Below are 13,639 nucleotides of genomic sequence, written 5' to 3'. Positions count from 1 at the left end.
AAGTATAGTGGATTGATTGAGAACCACTACTATAGATAATAAGTATACTTGCATTTAGCAATAAGGGAAATAAAAAATATTTCTCTAATATAAAAGTGTATAAACCAAGAACTTTCCAGTGAGTCAAAATAAGATTTAAATGTACTATAAGCATCCAGTCATGTTTGGCATGATTGAAATATTTGGTCTTGTTGATGAGTTTGTATTAGCATTTATATAACACTAAGGTAATGGCCATATGCCCATTTCCAGAACACCCCAATCAGCCCCTGCAAAAACAAATCAGGACAACAACAATGGAACTGAACTACTATGACACCAGTACATCTATCTGTTATTTACCAGGGCATCTTGATGATTAGCACAGTGGCAAAGACATACTGGGTACTTAATAAATATTTGTTGAATTGATAAATTTGGTTGAATCTGGATAAAATTAGTTACTTCCATAATTGCGATTCCATTGTGAATTATAAAAACTGATAACTTTTTGTTGCTCAGTGCTCCCATGAATTTTATGAATAGAAACAATGATACAGTGATAATAGTTTGCATTGATTGCCCTGTTTTATTTGTGTATTTACAGGCAAATGGACACAGTTTTGTACATATGGAACATGAAAAAGCTGTATTACTACTGAAGAGTTTCCAGAACACAGTAGACCTAGTTATTCAACGTGAGCTTACTGTCTAAATATTTTTTATAAATAGTGAAGATACGTCTAGCCAGACCTAATGTTGAAAAATAAATTTATACATAGAAACAAATTTTGCCAATTGCTGGACCAATGGCAAACATTAGTGCCAAATGTATAATACTATATGTTAGCACTGACCATCCTTAAAAATGTTAACTCTATAAATATGATGTTCATGTGGTTATGTATTAGTTTTAATTGTCAGCCTCTGGCTGTGCATTGGTGCAGTTTTGTTTCTGTTTTTGTTTTTGTTTTTAATCAAATAAGTTTCTTCTCAAAGTGGATTTCATATAATTTCGGAGCACGGAAGCACACACAAGCTCTTTATGAATTCTGCTCTCCATCAGAAACACTGCCTCAAAGTTGTATATGCCTTTATATAGAAACTACAAATATAAAGAATTGTAATTCCCATAAAATATTTCTAGCACAAGGTATATGTTGGCATATATACAAAAAGAATATAGAGAAAAACAATATTTTCATAAACTAAACGTCTCGGATAGAGAAAAAATATATCTTAAAATAAGACTTTACTATATTGAATCTTTTTCAATAAAAATTACATGATAATGCCTTATGAAAGTAACTGTACATATGGTATAAAGTGTTTATATTTGGTTCCATATTCATTTGCTAAATTCTCATGACACAGAGTGAAATATTTCATAAATTAGCCATTTATCTCTGGGACCCGAATAAAAATAGGATGAACTAATTTGTTCAATGCCTTTAGCTAATTACAATACATGCAGAGTTTAGAAACAGACTAACGGTCATTGTAGTTAAGTCTTTTTCACCACAAATTTAAGCAGTGGATGATGGGTGGCAGGAAAGGTATTGCTTTATTTCTTTCAAGTTCCTGTTGATTATAAACTGTAGCCCCTGTGATTTCTTTACTTGTAAATGTGGAATTTATTTGTGTGTTGCTTAATCTAATTTGCTACTTTTTAAATTATTTAAAATGAGTTTTGGAAATTGATAAAATTTATCATTACGAAAGACTGCTGTTAGAAAGTTATGGTGGGTGATTTTAAAACCTTGGTATTTAAATATGAAACTTCAAATATAATTTCTCAGAGCTGTGGTCTACCTGTATCATTAATTTCAATGGCTGATTTTCTAGGCAGAAATAGATAAAATACTTTTTTTTCCAAAAACAGTTTCAAGGTATGTACAATCCTGAATGCTTTCTCACTGGAGAGAAAGACTAGCATGGTTAATGTAGAATTACTTACTTTTCCATTGAAACCATTTTCCTGTATAAATGATCAAAATTTATTTTATAATCCTTCGAAATATTTGTCTTTCATATTAGTCATTAATTTAATTACAATATTAATTTGAAATTCTAGGATAATTTCCCAGGGTTGGTTGCATGCATTCTCTTTCATAATTTTACATAGTTCTTTTGTTATATAATGAATTTACATGCTAGTGTTTCAAGTATTGTATGAGGATTTTCACAGTAGTATCACTGATTGATGTCACCAAAGCTCTGAGAATAATATTTGTAAGTTAACTGTTTTATGGGGACATTGAAAATATTGTATTTTTGTAGGGTCTATTAAAATGAGTGTCACTTATTAGAAGTACAGTGGTATTTTTTGGCAATAGAATTTGTCACTTGGAAGCAAATAATACTTCACTTTATAAATGATGCACTAATTTTGATGTTTGCTTTATGTCAGGGTGACATTATACCATGATTTTATAGGGTTTAACAATTAGCTAATGATTAAATGATTGGCCTATTTAGTATGTTTCCCAGAAGTAACTTTTAAATGTATTTTAATATATTGAGAGTTTCAGATGAAAAATGTCTTTCAGAGACTAATTTTCTTTGTTGAAGAACATGTCAAGCCACCATGTCCAGATATTGTAGGATGATCATCATTAATCAAGATAGAGGCCTTTACTGGCATCATAAGATCACTTAAAGAAAAAAAAACTCAAGGCTGTAGTTTGGTGGCAATGAAACATCTGAAATCATCCCATCAGTTTTTCTTAATCTTTTATAAGAGAAGTGGGAGAAGAGTCAGATATAGAACTGCCCCAAGTCTTTTTCTTATGGTTTCTATATCAAACCCAGGGCTTCAGGAGATCCTTCTGAGACACGCAGCTGAAAGGATCATAATCCTAATAAACACCTCTGCCACTCCTGATGTGACAACATTGTCCTGAGCCACTGCTTTAGTACTTCCTGTTCTGCAGTTCAGAAATGATGAAAAGAGAAAAGGGATCCTTGACCAAATGGAAAAGTGATCTGATATGCCAAAGCACCTCATTGTCAATAGTACTGCCATGTTGCATACTGAGAACAGGCAGGTAATAATGAAAACAGACGGGCCAGGCATGGTGACTCACACTAGTGATCCCCACACTTTGGGAGGCCAAAGTGGGCGGATCACTTGAGGTCAGTTCAAGACCAGCCTGGCCAACATGGTGAAACACCATCTCTACTAAAAATACAAAAATTAGCTGAGCATGGTGGTGGACACCTATAATCCCAGCTATTTGGGAGGCTGAGGCATGAGAATCAATTGCTTGACCCAGGAGGCAGAGGTTGCAATGAGCTGAGATTGTGCCACTGCACTCCAGCCTGGGCGACATACCAAAACTCTGTCTCAAAAAAAATAAATAAATAATATTTTTAAGTAGAAAAGAGGCAATTTTTTTAGGTTGACTGAATAGAATCACTAAACACTTGAGGGGTGTAAACCTAACTAATTCTATAGGTGATGAAAACCAATTATACATTGATTTTTGATTATTGACTTTTTGCAGTAATTGATTTTGCTGCCTGAAATTAGAATCTGGTTATTTTAACAATAAAAAAAGTCAAGGGTGTGCCTTTAAAAAAAAAAGATAAATCGATAACAACATAAAGGACTGGAATTCATGATGGCTCCAATAGACTCTACCTCTTGGTCTTTAATTTTTATTGGACTCTTTCTGAGGAAGCTGTTTGTATGTGATGAGTCAGTAAGATCTAATGGAGGACACTGAGAAACATTAGAGATAGAAAGAGCAAGTGATGAAAACTACTAGTAAAATTGCAAATTTTGCAAGACAAATAGATATTAGTGGATAATTTTTAAAACTATTTACAAGGCTCATAATATTTTATCATAAAAGCTCTGCTATGATAACTCCAGCCTTCTGACAAAACAATAATGTAAACACACATAATAACTTAAAAGTATAAGTGCACTTTTGACAAGGAATATGCAAAGTCAGTATGAAATACAAATATTTACATTATGCTAATGCATTGCCCATTGAAACCTATAAAAGATATGTATTTCCATTACTTAGAATTGTAATTATTAAGTTGCTGAAAAAGTAATTGCGGTGTTTACCATTAAAAGTAAGGGCACAAACCCCAATTACTTTTGTTCCAACCTAATACATAGATGTAAAACAATCTCAATTATTTCTGGACCTTACCTTAGATCATGACCTTTGAGATGGAAAACAGCTTTAAAGAGAGACTGACAAGCCAATGTTAATTTGCTCTTAATCTTAAAGATGATTGCACACTTATCGCTAATGTAATTGTTTATTTAAATATAGGACTGACATATCTTTCAACTGGTAAGCTAAAGAGAGGAAGATTCAGAGGGGAGAAAACATGGAAGAAATTTGATTTATATATTCAAATATTACGTGAAAAGTATCTGAATTTGCCAAAATGATTAGATTAAAGAAACCAAAAAAAAACACTTTATTTTTAATCATAAAATTATTTAATATATATTTAATATCTCTTAATATTTAAGCTTTCCAATGTAAAGCTTTGGAAAATATAGTGTGCTTGCCACCTTGTCTTTCCGTTGTCTCTTGACGCTGTCCTTAACTAATTTCTACCCCTCGTTGGCACACCGATCAAATATGTCTGATGAATACATTCTTATCAAGAGGCAAGAATGCCACATAACCAGGTCAAAAGCCATACTGATGTAGGACTGACACTCAAAGTCTTTGATAAATTCGATCAGACAACACATTTGACTTAATTCCTGATATGCCGACCAAACAACGAGTTTATTGGCACACTGGGTCAGTAAAATGTTATGCAAATAATGAAATCCAATAGGTTAAGAAGATGGGTCCTTTATCTAGTATAAAGAAGCAGGGTTGAAGTTCCACTGTAGTTCCTTTCACAGAAATGCTAAATCTTACTGAGCTTAATTAAATGTTCAAACTCTGGGTTGGTAATGTGTCCTCTCTTCACACTTGTAGCTACCTGATTATCTGGGACTTGGCAGGACTCTCCAGATTGGTGATCACTTGCATGAACATTTTTCCTTAGCAATACAACCACCTTCTGTTAAGAAAAGCATCTTGCCTTGGCTCAGAATATTTCCTATCACCCACCATGACCATATCCAAAGAATACATTATAGCAAGAAAACAGAATGTGGGCTGTGGACAAATCCATGTGCACTATGTATGGAAAGCATGTGGGTCACTATTACAGGAGATCCTGAGTGTCAGCTCCATTTTGATCTAAACTATTCAGGAAATGATCCTGAGTGTCAGCTCCATTTTGATCTAAACTATTCAGGAAATGTATTTTCCAAGACACACCACTTGTACAAACTAAGGTAGATGCAATCAAGTTTTCTAGTCATATCCTGAACCTTCTGGGGGCATTTCTGTTTCTAGCATGTAAAACTGACCTGTCTTCATTGCTGCAGTTGCTACTGTAGATCCATCCCTCCACCTCCCCATGCTTTTCCAAAGGCAGTGGATGTCTGCTTCTATCCTGCTGAAAAAAAGATAAGAGGCCCCTTTAGAGTGATAGCTGTTCGGCGAGCCTTGAGTATCAACAGATGGTTACAGCTCCCAATTTGGGAGGAACTTTCTTGGGTGATCCTGGAACCTGGAGTAGTAGCATTAACCAAGACCCAAAGATGGAGTGCTTATAATGTTACTGACAACAACAAACAAAGCTGTGTGCAATGGTGGGGGTGGCAATGCCTTTATAAAACTGTTTCCATTTCTGTTTTTAAAATGCTGGATTTTGCTGGATTGAGGGACTTTCTCTAAGTTTGTCAGCTTCTTTTTACTGGGACAGGTTCCAATCTTCCTTACTTTCAACACTGCCTGCAAGAGAATGGTTTGGAAACACTCCCTGGTAAGGATATGAATTGCACAGCTTCTACTTTGGAGAATTCAGAGATTTTTGAAAAACTGAGGGGGAAAGTCTACTCTTAAGTTTTTATTTAGAAAACATACAGTTAAAGTATAGGAATATTAAATCCCTTGGGATTTTAGCCATGTGGTTATGTCAACCTTCCCTAAGAACAGTTCTATGGGAAGTAAGGAGAAAAGACCTGAGAGAGGAGAAAATTTACTGGTTAACTTCAGAGGCATTTCTTCAGCTGGTAGAGTCTTCCCAGTTGGGTTCTGAGCTCATGCTCTTTGTAACAACACACTGAGCCCTAAGCAATGTAAGAAATGGGCCTGGATTAAGGCATGCAGAAATGAGAAGGCTACCTCTGCAGCTCTGTCAATACTTCCACAAATTGTCTGCAAAACACCCCTTTTGTGCCTAACTTTGTTATGGCAGCACTTCAAAAAGTGGAAGGTTGTGAAATTCAGGCAGCATTTATATAAAAATTCCATGACTCTTGTTAGTCTACAGTTGGAATCACTATATAGTCCTACCGAAAGACAAGATCTGGGTCAAATTTCCACAGGTGAGATTTTCAAACCTAGCATAATTTTCTCTTCTCCTATTTTTTTTTAAAAAAACAAAAAACAAAAGATTTTTATGTGGCTTTTTCTTTTCTTTTTTTTTTTTTTTTTTTTTTTTTGATACAGAATCTTGCTCTGTCACCCAGGCTGGAGTATAGTGGTGCTATCTTGGCTCACTGTAACCTCCACCTCCCGAGTTCAGGCAATTCTCATGCCTCAGCCTCCTGAGTAGCTGGGATTACAAGTGCGAGCCACCACACTGGGCTAATTTTTGTATTTTTAGTAGAGACGGGGTTTCACCATGTTGGCCAGGCTGGTCTCGAACACCTGGCCTCAAATGATCCACCTGCCTCGACCTCCCGAAGTGCTGGAATTACAGGCATGAGCCACTGTGCCCAGCATTTTTTTCATTCTTTAAGCTAGCATAAATTTCACTGGGTGTAGAAATTGGTGTCAAAAGAAAGTTAAACGAATCACCCAATCTTTCTCTAGTTTTGAAAGTGTATTTTTTTATATCACTGTTGCACAAGTGTGTTGTTTGTGCTTATTTTTTTCTTCTTTAAAATAACAGGTTAAATAAGCAGCCTAACAAATAGCCAAGTATCTTTACATCCAGAGTGAAATATCTTAGTACAGGGACTTTTATTTTCATAGCAAACTCTTGTATTTCCTCCACAGGAAAACATTTACTGTAGCTGAATCTTTGAGGCCTAAAGTATATTATTCATAAACTCAAAACATTTGGAGACATTTCATTGAAGAATATAACAAAAACATTAAATATTATGATTATAAATATTAAAATAAATGTGTGTTGGGCGTCAACTACATATCAGGTACTACAAGGGATATAATGTGGTCCCCTCAGGACAGAATCTCACAGTCAAGAGGAAAGATGAGAGATGTTCCAGATCAAAGACAGTACAAGGCAATGTGGTGAGTCCCTTTGTTCCTGCCCTCAACCATCCTATTGCAAAAGGAAATAGAGTCTTTATCTAGTCAAATCTGTTTCGGTCTGAGCATGGTTTGTCCCATTTGGAGCTACAGATAGGTCTTCTGCTGGTTCCTGTGACCTTCATACAGCTAACATAAAGAGTGTCATGAGGCCAGGTGCGGTGACTTATGCCTGTAATCCCAGCACTTAGGGAGGCCGAGGCAGGTGGATCACTTGAGGTCAGGAATTGGAGACCAGCCTGACCAACATGGTGAAACCCCATCTCTACTAAAAATATAAAAAATTAGCCGGGCATGGTGGCACGCACCTATAATTCTAGTTACTGTGGAGGTTGAGGCAGGAGAATTGCTTGAACCCAGGAGGCGGAGGTTGCAGTGAACTGAGATCACGTCATAGCTCTCCAACCTGGGTGACAGAGTGAGACTCCATCTCAAAAAGAAAAAGTGTCACGAAAAGTGTGAGCTGGATGAGTATTTCCCAGGATTTAGGGCAACATTTAGTAGTCTAAACGTGGCAAGTGTGAATGCCTTACTAGACAAGATAAATAGCAACCAAAATCTCTTGAATCTCTGGGAGAGGAGTGAGAATTTTGCCAATTTGTTTGTTCTAAAGAGGAAAGGAAATGAAGAATGGTGTCCCTCAACTTGGTCCAGCACCATGTCTGTATGCCCCTGACATTATAGGAGAAGGAGATGGAATTCGACACTTTAAAAAGCATGGGGGGTTTGCTTGAAAAGTCTTCTAGATTCTGTGGCCCCAAAAACTCCCACCTATGACCACTATCAGGGAGCGTGGGAGTCCTTGCTGTCCAATATTAGAGTGACCCACTCAGAAATGCAAGGAGTTGAACAATCAGCTGGCTACATTTCATGTTTATTTACTCCACTTTTTGGGTGGAGAACATTTTCACTGCACACTGCTCAAGTGATCCCCTGAAAATACTGTTTGCATGAGACTGGATCACACATATCCATATATCATCAACATCTGCTCTTCTAAGGAATTCTGATCCTCTGAATCTGGAAATTGTTTTCTTTTCTTCACCCTATGCTCAGTGTTTTAGACACATACAAATCCTTACATTTCTGCGTATTCACTGTGTTTTGTATTTCAGCTTTTGCGCACACTATCCCGCTACTGGAATGCCTTCCTCTCCCTATTCCCTTTCTAAATTATTAAAATCATATGCAGCCTTCAGAGCCCGGCTCAAACAGCACTAGAACCATGAAACCCTCCCTAATCTTCATGGAAAAACCTTTCTGTACTGAGCACTGCCATATTAATTTTTTCTTATATTTTTTAGTGTCTTTCCCATTCTGCCTGAGATCATAGCTATTTGGGGGTTGTTTTTCCTATGAACTTTAAGCTTTTTGAGAGAGAGGATCAGACAATACTTAACAAAGGCCTTCTAGACAGAACAGCCTCAGGAGAGGTAAAATGACCAGATGTTTTGTTTACCATATATCCTTAATGCCTGTCATAGTATCATAAGCACAGTATAGGTTCTCAATAAATATTTGTGTAATTATAAAGTGGATGACAGGCCTGGCGCATAGAGCACTTTATAAATATTGAACTAAACAGCAAGTTGATGTTCAATTTGTGTAACCTTAAACTACCAACCTTTCATCTTCTCAGTTGACTCACAATTCCCAGTTAAAAAAAATTTTTCTATTTTAAATCAGTTTTCCTCTTCAGCATTTTTCTAAGACATTTTTGGTCTTTTCTGCAGTGTTTCAGCAGTTACATTTAATTTTCCTTTTATGTGTTCTAAGGACCTTAACACTACCCAAAAAGTAACACCATTCAAAAAGTTTAAGTGGCTTTTATTTAATTAGAGCACATTATATCTATCCTTTTGATTTGTTTGGGATTTCTTTCTCTTTGAGAAGAAGTCAAGCACATTGTGACTTGGTAGATTACATTACCTAAGCAATTTTTACAATTTGGAGGTGGAAGGAAGAATAAAAGATGTCATGAGAGAGACGGGGCTATGGAAGTGTAGTTGGGAGAAAGGGGTTTCCACCCCCCAATTTAGCTCCAAATTTTAATTAAACTGCTGCCAAATGCTGCCCGTCCTGTAAGTAGATAATCTGAATCATCTGTCCACAGGCCTTTGGCCACAGTTGAGCATGACAATGTTTACACACTGCATTTTGGCATCATTTCATGAATAGATCCTACCCCCTATATCCCTAAAGTGAAGATGTCATATAGTTCAGCCACAATTCTCAAGCCACTGTCAAAGCTATATAACTGATATGATTAACTATTTAGATAGAGCACAGAAAAAAATCAGGGTTACCTTGACAAAACCATATTCCCGCTCCCAAACTTTTATAGAGATAGAATCTGGCCTGTTGATCTCAAAGTAGAAAGAGAGCATACTATTTATACTGCCATGAGCATTGGCTTCATTAGATCCTTCCCCTGAAGAGACAAAAAACGGAATCCAGCCCCTTGAAAGAAAAATGATATCTAAGTGGGAATCCAATGATATCTAAGAGCCCCAGGTTGGTAAGCTCCTAACCACAATCCCTTTATTACCTCATGGGACCTTCATTTCCTTTCAAGTAAAACATTTCTGTCCTAGCTTTCTCACAAAAATATTTCCCATGTCTTTCTATTTGGGTTTCGCAGCAAAGTGACTCCAGAATTGAGTGAAATATTCCCAAACATCAAATGTTTTGTCATTGACTATTTTACTTATACTATTAATATAAATTACCCCTATTCTACCTCTGCTTTTTAATTTCTTTGTATAAAGAGAACTTGATAACTATCAAGTTAATTATGTCTTCTTTTCATAAAATTTTTGATTTGGAAAGATTTAGACAAAGACATGAGTATACCTTGAAGGCAACGGCCACCATTGCTGTCTTTGATCGCATGCTGCCCCAAACTCTCCAGGGGGCTACTCTTTGGTATCTTATAGCCCAGTGTCTATACATTTATATGGGTAAAAAGTGCCAATGTCTCTTTGAACAAAAATCAGTGAGAAATGAACTGGAAAAGTGAAATATTAATTAAGAGAGTGACATGATCTTAGGATAGTAAGAATATTTTAGAATAGTAAGAGCACTGTAATGAAATATTTTTAAGAGCATTTTGGAATAATGAGTGAGTAGGAACAAGAACAGACTAGGGCTAGGAAAGAGGGAAATTAATAAGTTATTAAGGAAGAAAGAATGAAAAAGACAAGAGAAGGGTGATAGAGGACTGATACCGAGAATGAGAGAGGGACTGGATAAAAGAAATCAGATTCAGGCAGATCGTCCGGTCTCTTGGTGCTGGTGACCATACCAGCCCCGGATTCCCCTCCTCTCTCTGCTGTCTTAGCCAGAAGGGTAATCGTTCCGCCCTTCTTGGTTTCTAACTTCCCTCCTGCTCTTCCAGGTGTCAAAAGAAGAATTTACAATGAAAAATAAGGTGCATATTAGAAATATATTTAGTTTAATTGCTATTCATTTCTAGAAACTATTTTTTCTAATGTCATAGGTAATGCTTTATTCATACAACTTCTCAGAACAAGGAAAAAAAGTTATCTCATTTAAAAAAATTACCAGAGTACTTAAATAAAGGCTAATGTCAGACAGTGTGGCTGTAGGTAAAAGCTCTGTGGAGAAAGGAGCAAAGGTAGTGTCCTATCAAAAGACAGAAAGGGACCTTGAAAGGATCTGGTTCATCTGTCTATCTTCAGGGAAGGATTCATGCTATTCTTAAATTCCTCCAGAAAAGGGGTGAACACTTCCCTCTGTAACCTACCCTTATAAAGTAATAAATTGTGTTTCATCTCAATAAAATCCTGCAGTTTAAATTACTGCGTTCAAGTCTGACAAACACTGTCCTCATATTTAGTTGTACACATCCACATACTTTATTTTAAATAAACATGTGTCTGCAGTTCAGAAGAGCTACCACTAGATGGAGACCTCATATCTACATTTTAAATCGCAGCCGTGGCAATGCTCTAGCTTGGGTGAGCACAGGCTCTACACAGTCCGATTTATGTTGTTGTCGTGGGCATTTTTTGTTTGTTTGTATTCAGGCAGTGTCTCTCTGTCGCCCAGGCTGGAGCGCAGTGGCGCGATCTCGGCTTACTGCAACCTCCACCTCCTGGGTTCAAACGATTCTCCTGCCTCAGCCTCCCGAGTAGCTGGCACTACAGGCGTGCACCACCATGCCCGGTAATTTTTGTATTTTTAGTAAAGACAGGTTTTCTCCATGTTGCCTAGGCTGGTCTTGAACTCCTGGGCTCTATCGATGCAATGCCTCGGCCCCTCAAAGTGCTGGGATGGCCTTACACAGTCCGTTTTTATGCCCCTTGTGCTGATACAATTGCTAACAACACCACTTCCCTTTCTCTTCTGAGAAAATTTGAAACAGTGCTCTAAATTTACACAATTTAAGGAAAAAAAAAACAGAGCTTTGAGCTTATTTTAAGCAGTTTATGAGTTTTTTTTACTAAACCTCTCAGGTTGTATCAATCACCCAAAACCTAATGAGACGGAAACTACTCTCATCATTAAGTCTTGAGTGTTTAAAGTTTTGATGTTCTTTAATTGTTCAGTTTAATTATTATGCCCACCAGTTCAATAGTTCTTCTCTAACTTGTGTTTTTCCAAATATTTTGCTCCCATCTCCCATTATTTTAGCCACACTTCCTTCAGGTATGCCCATTGCAAGTATGTGGGTATAGATTTGCCTCGAGTTATCAACATTTATTTTTAAAGTTGACTTTCCAAAACTTAAACATCAAGAACTGCGGTTAATTTTCCTAGCCTTCTTTATGTAATTCTAAAACCAGTCCAATCTGAATATGTGTGTATCTGGGTATAGCTTTATTTCCATCTGGCAATAACTAGGCATCTAGAATAAACTCCTAATTTTTCATTTTATTTGTGTGTATGAGTAATCAGCATAATACGACAGATTTTATTTTATTATGAAGTGAATAAGAAATGTGTTTCAAAATGTCTCTAACAAAGTGATCATCGGATTCCCAAGGTAGTTTGCGATGTCCCCAGCCTCTCTCCTTTCAGTGGGAATATCTGGGTGTTGAAAGCAGAGAACCCTGGCAGCCTTGGTGACATGTGTCTTCAAACTATTTTGGTTCTTCTTAGTCATTTGAAATTCCAGGGCCTCTGATGGCTGGACCATTGCTAAAAAGGCCAAATGTTTTTGTTCACTTCCTCTAAGCTAATTATATCCTCATCCTCACAACTTAGCCAGCCTCCTGGTCTGGGCTTCTCCTTTGCTAATTCCATCGAAGCCCTACTTATTTATGGGTTTCAGGTGCTCCCCTGCTGAGCGTTTAATCTTTTTTCTTCCAACCCCGGAGCAAAGGTAGACGGAAGACAAGGTGTTCTTTCCCAAAGTTTATGTGAAGCCATTTATAACTTCTGGTGTTTTCCTCCAAAAAAACAATTTCCTTCTAGCCACATGATCACCAGATACTAGTACAGAGTACTTTTTCTTAGCAAATTCCATTTAACCTTCTTTGGGGGTTCATATTTTGTAAGTTCTTTCTGACCTCAAGCCTGCCAATTTTAATGCACCATTTCAGGTTTGTTTACCAAGTGTTCTTCCTCTCTTTTCAGAGAAGTTAAATATCTCCTTAACAAATTTAAATTGTACACAACAGTGTCACCCATTTTAAAGCAAATCTCAGCAGGTGTCCACCATTGTTTTGGATACAGTTTTTGAGTTTTTGATTTGCCTGATTTTCTATTTCATCTTTTTTATTCCTTCTATTTTCCATAACCTTTTAATGATAAGTTTAGTTGTAAAATCCAGAACTATTTAAATACTAGAATAAAAATTAGAATTTTACTGAAGAGTATAAGAGAAAATGTCTTGAAAGTTTCTATGTATTCCAACTGTGCTTTTTCTTTTTTCCTTTCTTTTGCACTACCTCAGATTTGATATCAACTATTATCAAAATATTTTTTTCTTTGTCTTCTACAGATAATCTTACTTTTTTATTCCTAGGAGCAACCTCTTGCTCAGTGCTTGCTATCCAGCCGCTAGCATAGTTCCCCAGGAGCAGGCTATGATTATCTCCTCAAAGCACAGGGGCTTGTGGCTTCTTCTTTTCACTTTTTTACTCATCACCATGCCATGCTGTAGAACAAACATCATTTTTTAGTTCTGTCACGATGTAAAGAGGTTGAGAAGCTCTGCTTTTAGGTACAACAAATGGAAATATCATCTAGGCTGGGTTGGGGTGCAGGACCCCTGCAGCTGCGTGAAGAGAAGAAAGCAGGAGAAGCTGTCACTT

The 13,639-nt window shown here is 36.7% G+C and overlaps 1 protein-coding gene across 8 annotated transcripts in view; it reads left to right on the top strand.

The window, feature by feature from the left end:
- LRRC7 (leucine rich repeat containing 7) overlaps nucleotides 1-11,350 on the top strand; it is a 570,280-nt gene extending 558,930 nt beyond the window's left edge. For 7 of the 8 annotated variants that reach the window (XM_007978322.3, XM_007978330.3, XM_007978324.3 and 4 more), the window contains one exon: nucleotides 587-11,350. In XM_007978322.3, coding sequence (XP_007976513.1) covers nucleotides 587-694 — 108 coding nt within the window. In that variant the 3' untranslated portion in view covers nucleotides 695-11,350. The remainder of the gene's footprint in view (nucleotides 1-586) is intronic. The other variant, XM_007978329.3, reaches the window with a different exon arrangement.
- Nucleotides 11,351-13,639: the final 2,289 nt, after the last annotated feature.

This window comes from Chlorocebus sabaeus, chromosome 20, assembly GCF_047675955.1.
Source record: "Chlorocebus sabaeus isolate Y175 chromosome 20, mChlSab1.0.hap1, whole genome shotgun sequence".
In the NCBI taxonomy this organism is placed as follows: domain Eukaryota; kingdom Metazoa; phylum Chordata; class Mammalia; order Primates; family Cercopithecidae; genus Chlorocebus; species Chlorocebus sabaeus.
The sequence above is the reverse complement of the archived record's forward strand: the minus strand, read 5'-3'. Positions and strand labels throughout refer to the sequence as shown.